Source organism: Bufo gargarizans, chromosome 6 (assembly GCF_014858855.1).
Source record: "Bufo gargarizans isolate SCDJY-AF-19 chromosome 6, ASM1485885v1, whole genome shotgun sequence".
Lineage (NCBI taxonomy): Eukaryota > Metazoa > Chordata > Amphibia > Anura > Bufonidae > Bufo > Bufo gargarizans.
Genome location: NC_058085.1, coordinates 250098995 through 250113375, shown reverse-complemented (window position 1 = coordinate 250113375; position 14381 = coordinate 250098995). Strand labels below are relative to the sequence as shown.

Sequence of the window (14381 nt, the reverse complement as noted above, 5' to 3'; positions counted from 1 at the left end):
GAGGGGGGGAGAAGAGAGTGACAAGGGAGGGGGGGGAGAAGAGAGTGACAAGGGAGTCCGCAGAGCCAGACCAAGAGCCAGACTGCAGCCAGAGACCAGATCATCGTATTGTCCTGGTGGTAAGTAGACAATGCAATATGTGTATTATTTAATTGTTTAGTTATTAATACTACATTTTGCGGACCGCACATTGCCGGCACTAAGAGAATATGCCTATTCTTGTCCGTTATTGGGGACAAGAATAGGACATGTACTATTTTTTTTCAGGATCGGAATTGCGGATCCGGGTCCGCAATTCCGGATCTGATAAGGGGGGGGGGGGGGGTGCCACTGTCACTGTGGGGGACATTAAGTTTAATAAGGATCACTATGGACATTATTTAGAATGGAGGCTGCTGTTGGTGTCATTACTCATTATAACTGTATAATGTCTGATAGGCCTAGTCCTGAGCTGAGTTATATTACCCTGCCCATGCCCTGTATAATAATGTACCCATCCCTGATACCCCTTAGTTATATTACCCCGCTGGAGTAATATAACTAAGGGGTATCAGGGTACATTATTATACAGGGCAGGGTAATATAACTCAGGACTAGGCCTATCAGACATTATACAGTTATAATGACATCCACAGCAGCCTCCATTCTAAATAATGTCCATAGTGATCCTTATTAAAAATAATGTCCCCCCACAGGCAGGCAGTGCGGGCGGCGGCGCTCACTCACTGTACATCACGCGCTGCGTGACGTACAGTGAGTGAGGTGAGCACCGCCGCCCGCACTGCCTGCCTGTTACCGCCCGCCCGGAGCAGTGCTGAGAAAGAAGCCTGCCGTGAGTGAGAGCCTGAGTCTATGGGACACTGGGTGCGTCACTGTGACCGTCCGTGCAATGTGGTTCCACATTTTTTACAATGGGGAGACACTTTTTTCATCGAGCAGTTGTGAGGGTGGGGGGGGGGGTGTTTTTTGGACACTCGCCCTGAGAGAAATTTTACATAGAAACTGCACTGGAGAACATAGTCCTACCACTTTACAAATCACTAGTCAGACCACACATGGAGTACTGTGTACAGTTCTGGGCTCCTGTGAACAAGGCAGACATATCAGAGCTGGAGAGGGTCCAGAGGAGGGCAACTAAAGTAATAACTGGAATGGGGCAACTACAGTACCCTGAAAGATTATCAGCATTAGGGTTATTCACTTTAGAAAAAAGACGACAGAGGGGAGAACTAATTACTATGTATAAATATATCGGGGGTCAGTACAGAGATCTCTCCCATTAGCTATTTATCCCCAGGACTGTGACGAGGGGACATCCTCTGCGTCTGGAGGAAAGAAGGTTTGTAAACAAACATAGAAGAGGATTCTTTACAGTAAGAGCAGAGAGACTATGGAACTCTCTGCCTGAGGAGGTGGTGATGGTGAATTCACTAAAAGAGTTCAAGAGGGGCCTGGATGTATTTCTGGAGTGTAATATTACAGGTTATAGTTATTAGAGAGGGGTCGTTGATCCAGGGAGTTATTCTGATTGCCTGATTGGAGGCGGGAAGGAATTTATTTTTCCCCTTAAGTGAGGAAAATTGGTTTCTACCTCACAGGTTGTTGTTTTTTTTTTTTTGCCTTCCTCTGGATCAACTTGCAGGATAAGGCCCATTTCACACGGGCGAGATTTCCCTGCGGGTGCATTGCGTGAGGTGAACACATTGCACCCGCACTGAATCCGGACCCATTCATTTCTATGGGGCTGTGCAGATGAGCGGTAATTTTCACGCATCACTTGTGCGTTGCGTGAAAATCGCTGCATGCTCTATATTGTGCGTTTTCCACGCAACGCAGGCCCCATAAAAGTGAATGGGGCTGTGTGAAAATCGCAAGCATCCGCAAGCAAGTGCGATTTTCACGCACGGTTGCTAGGAGACGATCGGAATGGAGACCCGATCATTATTATTTTCTCTTATAACATGGCTATAAGGGAAAATTATAGCATTCTTAATACAGAATGCATAGTACAATAGGGCTGGAGGGGTTAAAAAATAAATAAAAAATAATTTAACTCACCTTAATCCACTTGATCGCGCAGCCCGGCTTCTCTTCTGTCTTCATCTTTGCTGTGCACAGGAACGCACCCGCATCTTTTTCCGCAACGCCCGTGTGAAACCAGCCTAACAGGCTGAACTGGATGGACAGATGTCTTTTTTCGGCCTCACATACTATGTTACTATGTTTATCAGTTTACGACCACATGTGGGTAGAGATGGCCTTGCGGTTCGCCCAGCGGTCGTTTCGCGGCAAACTTTGCGTGTTCGCGATTTGCAGAACATGCGAACATATGGTGATATTCGCGCCCACCATATTCTTTTATTTTACTTATCTACATTGTGAAGAACTTTGACCCATGACAAATCCATCAGGTGGTACAGGACAGCCAATTGAGACGTTTCAGCACATGGACATACCCCCTACTTTATGAATAAACCTGATCTGGCAGCCATTTTACATTCAGTCTTTTGCCAGTGTAGGGAGAGGTTGCTTTGTGGAGCAGGGACAGGCTGTTAGGGACACCAAACGCTAGCTAATAGGGCCACAAATGTATTTTTAAGGACTGGTATAGGTGTGCTATCGATAGGTGTGATACACAGAGGGGTGTAATACACTTATAATATACTTTTATAATGAGTCAAAAACACATAGATAGATCTATATAGTGATCACCTGGAAGTCAGGGACTTAGGGGCTAGGGGCTTACTAGGGCCATTTTTATATAGGGTAAGTTTCCGGACGGGGTCGCTCTTATCAGGGCAGGTACTCTGTGGTTAGGCTATCAGGGCCAGAATAGCACCCCCCTGTAGGGCAATATCAGGGACAGTTCTTTGCCCACCCTGTCCTTAAATACCACATCATCATCTAGCCCAGGGATAGATGTTTTTTGCTTTCCCTCGGGGCTTCACCGATGTGCACTGGAACCCCCCGGATTGTGGTAGGACATATAAATGATAATATAGAGTCCAGCATAAGGTGGCACTACAGCAAACTATTGCTTCACCACCGGTCACATGGAGAAAACAGGGGTCACTAATCTGGTGGTGCACAGCTTGTGAGATACAAATATGATTCCACAAATAGAAATAAATAAGCGGCACTCACCATTCGATGCGAATATGCTGGGTACAGAGAGGGAAAAAACAAACAGTGCAATTACAATAACATGGCGACGGCCGTTACGCGTATCACCGCTTCATCTGGCCAATACTGAAAACCCCTTGATGCAAATTACATCATCCTTTATGCGCCAAACGCACTAACTTGGGTGCGTAATACTGGCGTAGGCTGTCGCACATCATTGCGAGTGCAGGCCACGTCAGCAACTGGGGGGGTGTATCAATATTTCGAGTGAGATATCAGTGAAACAATGAAAGCAATAAAAAACATACATATAATATTGAATCATCACAGAAAGACACTCATATCAAATTTTTCATTCAGTCCCAGAGGACCAGTAGCATTTGAGCGCAAAATCCATCTGCCTTCTTTGCTTAATAATTCCCGTCCTCTATCGCCACCTCTCGGTGGATTCTGAACAACCTCTAAGCCTGCAAATCTGAGGACTGAACTATCCCCGTTATGTATGGACTGTATGTGTTCTATGAGGCGCGGGACACCCTTGCCAGTGTATGTGTTCACGGATACGTTCAAAAAGGCAGCGGACCGTCTTGCCAATGTAGAATCTACCACATTTGCACAGGATTAGGTAAACTACATATTTACTCCTGCATGTAATTAGTGTGTTCACTTTATGGTTAATACCTCCGAAAGATATGTATGACCACTGTGGATTGAACCTTTCAATAAGAGCAGCTGCCGCACCTTTTATTGCTTTTGGGTGACCAACCATCTAGCCAAGTATAGTTTTTTGTTTCTTTGAAATGGCTGCGGACCAATTTGTCACGCAAGGTATGGCACCTCCTAAATGCAATCAAGGGGCGGGAATCTTTTATATCTTTCAGATTGGTATCACTTGCTACAATATTCAAGTTATCTCTGATGACCATTTTAATTATATCGGCCATTGGACTGTACCTAAATGAAAATACAAAGGGGCGGGGTGTCCCGCGGGTTTTTGTTTTTTGTAGGGGCTCAGGGCATGGGTTTGTTATTCCCCTCTCTGTACCCAGCATAAAAGAAATATTCTCATCGAATGGTGAGTGCCGCTTATTTATTTCTATTTGTGGTAGGACATATGGTTTCTGATTTGGTGCTGCCGAGCACCTGATTTAGTGCTGCCGAGCACTTGTTATATAGGACATGTTTCATTTGTTTTGCGGAACTGTGGAATAGAAAAGGGCCCCATAGAAGTGAATGGGTCATTATTTAATCCACAAAAAAAGGATCCGCATTTTTGCGGATAGCATACGGCCGTCTGAATGAGCCTATAATCTTTTATCTTTATGTATATTCTAATAAATTGCCTTCCTTGTACAATGTTATAATATACTTTCTAACATAGAAAGTACACTCACCTAAATAATTATTAGGAACACCTGTTCAATTTCTCATTAATGAGATTATCTAGTCAACCAATCACATGGCAGTTGCTTCAATGCATGTAGGGTTGTGGTCCTGGTCAAGACAATCTCCTGAACGCCAAACTGAATGTCAGAATGGGAAAGAAAGGTGATTTAAGCAATTTTGAGCGTGGCATGGTTGTTGGTGCCAGACGGCCATCTGAGTATTTTCACAATCTGCTCACCATCGGGTACCACTCATCTCCACTACAAATAGGAAAAAGAGGCTACAATTTGCACGGGCTCACCAAAATTGGACTGTTAAAGACTGGAAAAATGTTGCCTGGTCTGATGAGTCTCGATTTCTGTTGAGACATTCAAATGGTAGAGTCCGAATTTGGCGTAAACAGAATGAGAACATGTATCCATCATGCCTTGTTACCACTGTGCAGGCTGGTGGTGGTGGTGTAATGGTGTGGGGGATGTTTTCTGGGCACACTTTAGGCCCCTTAGTGCCAATTGGCCATCGTTTAAATGCCACAGGCTACACGAGCATTGTTTCTGACCATGTCCATCCCTTCATGACCACCATGTACCCATCCTCTGATGGCTACTTCCAGCAGGATACTGCACCCTGTCACAAAGCTCAAATCATTTCAAATTGGTTTCTTGAACATGACAATGAGTTCACTGTACTAAAATGGCCCCCACAGTCACCAGATTTCAACCTAAATAGAGGATCTTTGGGATGTGGTGGAACGGGCGCTTCGTGCCCTGGATGTGCATCCCTCAAATCTCAATCAACTGCAAAATGCTATCCTATCAATATGGGCCAACATTTCTAAAGAATGCTATCAGCACCTTGTTGAATCAATGCCACGTAGAATTAAGGCAGTTCTGAAGGCAAAAGGGGGTCCAATGGTATTCCTAATAATTCTTTAGGTGAGTGTATAATATAGTGCATTTGTATTGTGCGGCAGTTGTGTGTGGTTCTGCTGCGATACCGCAGGTATATAGAGGGACAAGCATTATTGGAACAAATAATTTCTACTGGTCTGATATACCAGTTGCCCCCCCCCCCCCCAAAAGTGATTGAAGCAGGGGTGTTATCTACCAATAATATACTTTCTATATAGTGCATTTAGGTAGCGGAACATGGCACATTTAAGAGAATTTCCCTTTAAGATGCATAAAAATGTCCCCTGATTAAGACACACATTTTTTGTTGGAAATTTTGTCATTGATCCCCCTCTAGTATGTCACTGTCCATGTTGTGGGACTATTTGTGCACTTCTACTAAGTATTTGGTGGCTGCAAATATGAGCTGAAGGTTTTTCAGGTTCGCCTACCATTAAAGTGAATGGAGCCCGCCACGAACTTTCGGTTTGCGAACATTTGATTGCGTTTGCGCGTTTGCAAACCGTCCCGGCCGATGTTCGTCCATCACTACATATGGGGTGTTTATGTAAACTGCAGAATCAGGGTAATAAATATTGAGTTTTGTTTGGCTGTTAAGCCTCGATGTATTAAAGAAAAAAATTAATAATGGAAAATCTGCCAAAAAAATGAAATTCTGAAATGTAATCTTCATTTTCATTTAATTCTTATGGAACACCTAAAGGGTTAACAAAGTTTGTAAAATCAGTTTTGAGGGGTGTAGTTTCTACAATCGGGTCATTTATGTGGGGGTTTCCACTATATGCAGTGGGATGCGAAAGGTTGGGCAACCTTGTTAATCGTCATGATTTTCCTGTATAAATCGTTGGTTATTATTTTACATTCCCCATATGTCTACTTCATGTTTGCATCATTTTGGGAATGTCATTTTATATTTTAGGGATGTTTACAAGGCTTCAGAAAATTTCTAAAACCCACTTTTTCAGGACCAGTTCAGGTCTGAAGTCACTTTGTGGGGCTTACATAATAGAAACCACCCAAAAATTACCCCATTTTAGAAACTAAAATTTCAGGAGGGGCGGTCCTTCACACTGCATGCCTGCATTAGGCTTCATAGTGAGGAGGCGTGTCTCTCAGTAATCCAATCTGATTGGCTGGCAGGGAGCTGGTGGCTACAGCAAGTGTGTATGGGAAGTTAGGGAAAGCAGTTTTGGCCTCAGAGAACTGGCAGAGGAGCTATCTTGAGAAGGTCCTCATATTGTAAATGTTTAACCTCTTAAGGACACAGGGCGTACAGGTACGCCCTGATGTTCGAGTCCTTAAGGACACAGTTCAGCAGGCACTCTGTGACAATGCCGATGGGGGTCCTGTGAGCCCCCTGTATCGGCGATCGCAGCAAACCGCAGGTTAATTCAGACCTGCGGTTTGCTGCGTTTCCGGGTCATTCGGGTCTCCGGTGACCCGATAACCCGGAATAGGATGGTGATCGGTGGTGTGATAATCACCATCCTTAGATCCTGAGAGGTGGCCGTTGTGCCGGCATACATACATAATTCCTCTGGGTAGCCATCTTATATGCTTCTGGCATATGTAAAAAAAAAAAAACTGTGAACTCTCATCTTCCTGAAGCCTGGGTCGCCTATGATATAGATGGACACTTTTATTACCACTACTCTTTGAGACCAGCTATAAAATGGTCATAAAGGCTATACCAGGCCCAGCTCATCCTGTCCGGTAAGATAAGATCAGCTCGCTGTCAAGCCTGGCTGGAGCGTGACGTCATTAATTTCCAGGTCTGGTTTGAGGAGAGCTAATAGCCCTTAATTAGCTCTGGGCATAAAACCAGTCCACTTTCATATTTCATTTATGAATCAACTTATGCCCTTTCTGACACCAGATCCAGGCTCTACAGAGTATTGTGGTTAATTGGGTATCAAATATGACTAGAGGATGTGATTCCTTAGCTGACCTATGGGTGGTAGAAGAACTACAGGTCCCAGCATTACCGTGTGTGGTCTCATTCTGTAGGTAAATAAATAAGGATCGCAAATATGTATTCTGTATAAAAATATGCCGATGTATCAAGGAGATACGGGCTTAAGTATAATCCTCATTGTAGGAACTGAACTTTGATGGGGTCATAAAACACTTGGGGGCCACTCCCTAGGCTTCACAGTCCCTCTGCTGCCATTGGCTGACAGGAGTAAGTCTCCTGCCCATGGGAGAGTTCATAAAAATCCATGCACAAGGACAGAGGAGAGAGACCCATGGAACATCACCAGACACTTAATTGGACATTGACGGCAGATCCCTGTATCAGAAGAACTTTGAGGGTCTCCCCTGATACATACTGAAAAGGGGTTTGCAAGGATTCAAAAAGGACATATGAACGACCATCTGAAACCCTCCAGAGAAACTAAGTATTCTTTCATCTTTTTCCCTTTCATTTGAACTGTCGTGATTATTTATATTGTTATTATTATTCTGTAGATTTGTAGTCATTTTCATTAGACTTGTATGCACTGCTTTTTACCGCTTATTAAAGATTATAAAATCTAAGTGGCCAAGTCTTCCATATTCTAAGCTGCTGAACAACGTACCTTGCCTTTGAAGAGACGTTACCAGGTAGTTAGTTAAATTGCATTTAGGAATTGTAGCTGGGGGTGATTGACTGCGGTTGGTCAGTAAGTGATATCCGGTTCATCCACTGATCTGTGTGATAGTGAATGACCTGGATAGTCGGCTCGTGGACCGGGAACCCACGTGGTGGCGGTTACCGAAGTGTAGTGGGGGGTGTTAGCCGAATGGTAATACCCCGGTCACGTGAGGTCTCTGTGTGTGTGCAGACTCCGTCACAGACCACAACGTCACAGCTGTGGGATCCGGAGCGATCGGATCCATAGTTTGTGACAGCCGTGACATCACCTCTCAGGATCACATCCTATTGGCTGGATGGGCAGGCAGGGGTAAACTTCCCCCAGCTCTGCTCTCCTCCTCCACACTGCTTCCATGGAGCCAGCTGAGAGGAGCTCATCCATCAACCTCTGAGCCCAGCACCCCCACGTGAGCTACCATCATTTTTTTTTTTTTGTGTTTCAACATGATCGGGTGTCTGGGGTCCACAGCACACTCAGCTGTGCGACCCTAGACCACCCAGTGGTGCTGCAGCTGGCCCCTCTGCATCCCCCCCTCACACACACACATTTAATTTTTTGGTGCGTGCGCTGACTGTGTTTGAATCGTTAAATTTTTTTTTCAAATTTTTGGGGCTTTCATTCTATTTTATTTTTTCTGTTAGGTTCAGGGTCAATTAGGGTAGGGTATAAGTGAAATAAGTGAACGTGAACACCCGTACCCCCACACACACGCACACTAAATAACGTTTTACACACACGCACACACTCACGCACACATACACTCCCCTATAGCCTGCCGGATGTTCTCGGCCAAGAAGGCATACACCCTGCTTGTCTCCGACTCTGAGAGCCCCAGTGGGGACGAGGATGACCCCACTTTCCTCTTATCATCCGCATCCTCCTAGTATGAGCAGTCCTGGGGTTTGTACTAGTTTTCCAGCCCACCAGATAAGTCCACCTGAGCCCCCTACCAGTGAACTTGTCTGGTGTACCCCAGAGGATTTTGAGCCTGGGATTCCTGACTTTGTTGTTCCCGTATTCAACCCCCAGAATGTCCCCTTAATCTGGGTGTTAGCGGGAAACTTGTGTGGGACCTCATGCACCCACTGCTAGATAAGGGTTACCACCTGTACGTGGATAACTTTTATACTAGTATCCCCTCATTCCAGTCCCTCGCCGCCAGATCCACGTCCGCTTGTGGGACAGTTCGGAAAAATCAACGCGCACTCCCTACCAACCCCCTCCAAGTACCTATCCCCAGGGGTGAGACCCGTGCCCTTATCAGTGGAAACCTGTTGATCGTCAGATATAAGGACAAGAGGGATGTCCTTGTACTGTCCACAATTCACGGTAACGGCATCACCCATGTCCATGTGCGAGGTACCACGGCAACGGTTCTCAAGCCTGATTGTATCAAGGACTACAATCGGTATATGGGAGGAGTTGATCTCTCTGATCAAGTCCTCAAGCCACATAACGCCATGCGCAAAACCCGGGCATGGTACAAAAAAGTTGTGGTCTACTTGGTACAGGTTGCCTTGTACAACTCTTTTGTGCTGTCCCGGAGCGCTGGCAACACAGGGAAATTCCTGCAGTTCTATGAGGCAGTCCTCAAAGACCTGATCTTTTCTGACCGGAAAAGAGCAGGCCGAAGTACCTCGGAAACTGGAGGCACCCAGTGCCTCATACTGGAAAGAAGGGACGGTCCCCAAAAAAGTGCAGAGTGTGTCACAGGAGGGGGATAGGGAAGGACACCACCACTTAGTGTGACACGTGCCCCGATAATCTGGGCCTCTGCATTGACGCTTACTTCAGGGAGTACTACACTTCCATGGAGTACTACATTTATAATCCCCTTCCCAAATTTTAATTCTATTTGGCCACAGGCAGTCGCCCAGAAAAAAAAAATAAACTATGACTCTCAGACTTTGGAGACACTAAAACAAAATGATATTATTTTGTAAAACTAAAATAAATAACAAAAGTATACATATTAGGTATCTCTGCGTCCGTAAGAACTATAAAAACACCACATGACCACAGTCAAAAAAAATAACATAAAAACGATGCCAAAACAGCTAATTATGTTTTATTATTTTTTTTTCTTCATGATTACTATTATATTGTGTCAAAAACACATATCTAAGTTTGGGTAGGACACATGTCCTGGGTACTTACTGCTCCAATCACGAATTCCAACGCAAGAAGAAATCCTTGTTTGCTTGCCCAAGACACCCAATGCTACTAAGCAGGCAGCAGAGACCTAGTTACAGTTTCTGCATGTGTCGCCCACTGAGGAACTCTGTTTTGCATTATTTATGTGTGAACTCACTTATTGGGTGCTCTATGGCAATACTTTGCTCTATGTCACTAACCATGTATTGCAGCTTTTTTCACTACAGTCCACCTTCTGTTAAACTGTATAGAACACAATGGGGTTATTTATCAAAGGCTGGAGTTTTATGCTTTTCATTCCCCCTGTGCTGCTGGAGGATGCGCCTAATTTATGGCGACTGGAGTAGATTTCTGACATAATTTATGCCTGGAAGCAGGCCTAAATGTTATTGAATTTGCCAAAGACAATGGCGCGGCCCCGACCACTCCCAGTATTGTGGACGGTGTAAAATATTGTCACATGGGTGTTTAAAAAAATAGCAAAACAGAGTCTTGTGACTTTTTACTCCAGACTGGCATTAGTATGACCCCCATTTTTAGCCATTATTGCAATATGTTCAGATTTATTCTATTATGTGAACATCCAGAAAATCCAGACTGGACTCTGTACAACATGCCATTAATTTGATTATCTATCAAAATGTGGTGTATTGAATGGCAATTTACAAGAAGGAACAGGAACAGTGACATTCTGCATATCTGAAGATGCTGAATGTGAGTAACTGGAAAATAGAAAGTCTCTGCATTGGATTCCAAAACTACATGCAGACGTCTGATTCTGTGGCCATACCCTAATAAGGATGCCAAAGCGGAAAGGAACATTATAATAAGGGTCAGTCTCTTAAAAAGTAGTTGGTATTATCATTCTCCTTCATCTTCTTGACATAGATGGCATTTGGTTTATCCTTGGTCATTGAAGATCATCATGCAGTTTCTGCATGGATTCATAGCTTGGCAGGGCAGTTGAAAGTTGAAATCTGATATTTTGTTTCTGTTGTGTAGCAAATAGATGTGAACATGAAGTCTTTTTTTGAGAAACAGCCACTGAGAAATCTTAATATATATATGAGGCCCTTGTTATCATAAATGAATACTTTCCTTTGTTTCCAGTGCTCTCTTTTTCTTTGATGGTCCAGTGGAATTTTTTTTAGCAATGACTGGTCATAACCTCAATTGTTATATTCAGCGGATTCTGTCTGGCACTCCCGATCTGATTGTTAAAATTTCAGCTAGATTGCAGAACCTCGTGCCGGATGAATTCAGTCATTGACTGCAGTACAGAGCACCTTGTCAGTTATAGACAACTGTATTGCCATCCTCAGGACAGAGTTGAAGACTGCGGTGGGTACCCTTAGACCTGAAGCCTATGAGGTAGTAAAATGGAGCAGGGGGTTACAAGGGAATGATTATATATTTGTGATCGCCTGCGCCAGGGCGCATGTGGCACAATGATGTTATAGAGCACTACCTGAGCTGGGAAGGCCAGAAGAGGCTTGTAGCATTAGTCAGGTAAGTATTTGATTTTTGATGAAATATTAGGTGGGGGTATGGGTGTAGGAACCCCCCAAAATCTGGGGGGGGGGACAGCATTTTTGCTCGCTGGGTATATTCCTTATTCAGTAAACTGCGAGTTGCTTATATCGTTAAATTTTAAGTGTGTGTGTGTGTGTGTGTGTGTGTGTGTGAAAAATCTCACAACAAAAAAAATATGCAAAAGGAACAGTTCTTTGTTTATCAGGTCACAGAAATTAACCAAACATTTGGCATATATTTCAGTTATTCCGGGTACTTTCCCGGAACCCATACCCCCCCCCCCCCCCCCCGCGGAAACAATAATCTCCCCTTATATATAATTTACTTACAGTTCTGAAGATTCAGGGGTGCTGGCTGGCTTGGCCGAGCAGAAGGAGTGTGGGAGACTGTGAGGCCTTTTTCTCCAAGCTGCTCCGGATCAGTGCTCTGGGCAGCTGGGCTTCGGGCTGGAAGTGGGCACAATAAAAAAAAAAAAAATTTTCATTACACCTCAGGTCAGACCACCAATCAGACCCCCAATGTTAATCAAACCTCAGCTAACAGCCCCAATAAGATCCCCAATGTTAATAAGACCTCAGATCACACCTCAGCTCAGACCCCAATATGAATGACCCCCAATCAAACCTCAGATAAGAGCCCCATCCCTCATAGCAGACACCAGTGCTTCTCCAGCAGCCCCCAGTGCCTCTCATCAGCCCCCCAGTGCCTTTCATCAGCCCCCCCAGTGCCTCTCATCAGCCAGTAATAACAGCCCCCCAATCATGTGCCAGTAATAACAGCCCCCCCAATCATGTGTCAGTAATAACAGCCCCCCAATCATGTGCCAGTAATAACAGCCCCCCCAATCATGTGCCAGTAATAACGGCCCCCCCAATCATGTGCCAGTAATAACAGGGCCCGGCCCCCCCAATCATGTTCCAGTAAAACTAAGTATTGTATATATTTAAAAAAAAATTAACACTTATACTCACCTCTTTGGAGCGATGCTGATGCAGGCCTCTTCCGGTCTGTGTCCCGCGCTGTACGGCTCAGGCGGCGCAATGGCAGTCTATCAGAGGAACAGGAAAGGGACACACCTCTCCCCTGCTCCTCCGCACAGCCTTCTGTTTGTATCGCTTTCCTGAGGACAGCGATACAAACAGATCACTATGGAGATGAGCGCCTCCACAATGGAAGCGCTCATCTCAGTGCCCTGCCGCCGCCGCACACATTGCCCCGCTGCCGCTGGGGGGAATTTCACCATACCTGTCCCCCCCACATTATTTCCTGGGGGGGGATCAGTCCCCCCGATTCCTACACCTATGGGTGGGGGTTTTATAGGTACTTTGCCACTATATGGGGCATTATACCTCTTAAAGGCACTATGAGGGGCATTATAAGCAATGGGCCACTACAGGGGACATTATACAGATCTTGAATTAGATATGGGGAGTATTATGTATGAGTTTCAGAGAAGAAGTAAAATTCAGGCATAATATATGTCTGTAAAGAAACCAGTAATATGTATTAGTTTTCTAAGCATAGAAAACCACTAGCCTCAACATGGTAGGGTTATATCCTGCAGGTAAGTGGACTGCCTTCCATATAGAGGGTCTCAGGTTCAAAACCTAAAAGAGACATATAAAATATTAATCTCTCTCTGGAGAAAAAGATATATATGTATGCCAAAATCGCCTGATGCAAGTAATGCTATAATTGCTAGGCTGTAAGTACAGTATATGATATCATGCTATGACACAGCTCTAATTACTTTCTACCTGATACTCATACATGAAACTCCTCATGCCTAGTTGAAGATCTGTTTCTCAGTGTAAAGGCAAGGTTTGAGCTGGAGCTATGTCACTGATAGGAGAAGCATGATTGCATCTGCTGCTTCTGCCCTTACACCATGCTAAAAGCGGTATTCCGGTTCACTGGATTGGGTCTACTTTGAAAGCATTGTGCAGGCTTTACAAATGTCTAATATGCTGTAAAAAACATTTTTGCACTGTTCTCTAATAATATCTACTTACTTCTTAGTCTCCCTCTGCCTTGTTTGCACTCCTGCATCCCTTAGTTATTACCTGTCTGCTCTCTCCTGCTGCTGGTCGATCATACTCAGTTTCTCTGCTCTGTGTCTCTTGCCCCTGGGACTATCTCTGCTGGGAGCTTCTATGCTCTGAACTTCCTGTCTGCTGATTCCACAAGGCATGTAAGGGATCTGTGCTCTGCATAACAGAAACCGTCTGGATCCGTTATGCTGCCCATAGACTTTTATTATGACGGAATGTAGTCCGTGGTGCATCCATCATAGAATTCCGTTATATTCTGTGATAATGGAACCCAGAACCCGAATTTGCAAACAGCAAGTTCGCTCATCCATACACATGGAAATTGGCCTGCAGAAAGCGTTACCATAGATATACAGTGGGATGCGAAAGTTTCGGCAACCTTGTTAATCGTCATGATTTTCCTGTATAAATCGTTGGTTGTTTTGATAAAAAATGTCAGTTAAATATATCATATAGGAGACACACACAGTGATATTTGAGAAGTGAAATGAAGTTTATTGGATTTACAGAAAGTGTGCTATAAATGTTTAAACAAAATTAGGCAGGTGCATAAATTTGGGCACTGTTGTCATTTTATTGATTCCAAA

At 44.4% G+C, this 14381-nt stretch overlaps 1 protein-coding gene across 1 annotated transcript in view; it reads right to left on the bottom strand.

Annotated features, from left to right (window-relative positions):
• The window catches only part of LOC122942121 (glutathione S-transferase P 1-like), an 85936-nt gene extending 72002 nt beyond the window's left edge, over positions 1-13934 (bottom strand). The window contains exon 1 of the mRNA XM_044299616.1: positions 13807-13934. Coding sequence (XP_044155551.1) covers positions 13807-13934 — 128 coding nt within the window. The remainder of the gene's footprint in view (positions 1-13806) is intronic.
• Positions 13935-14381: the final 447 nt, after the last annotated feature.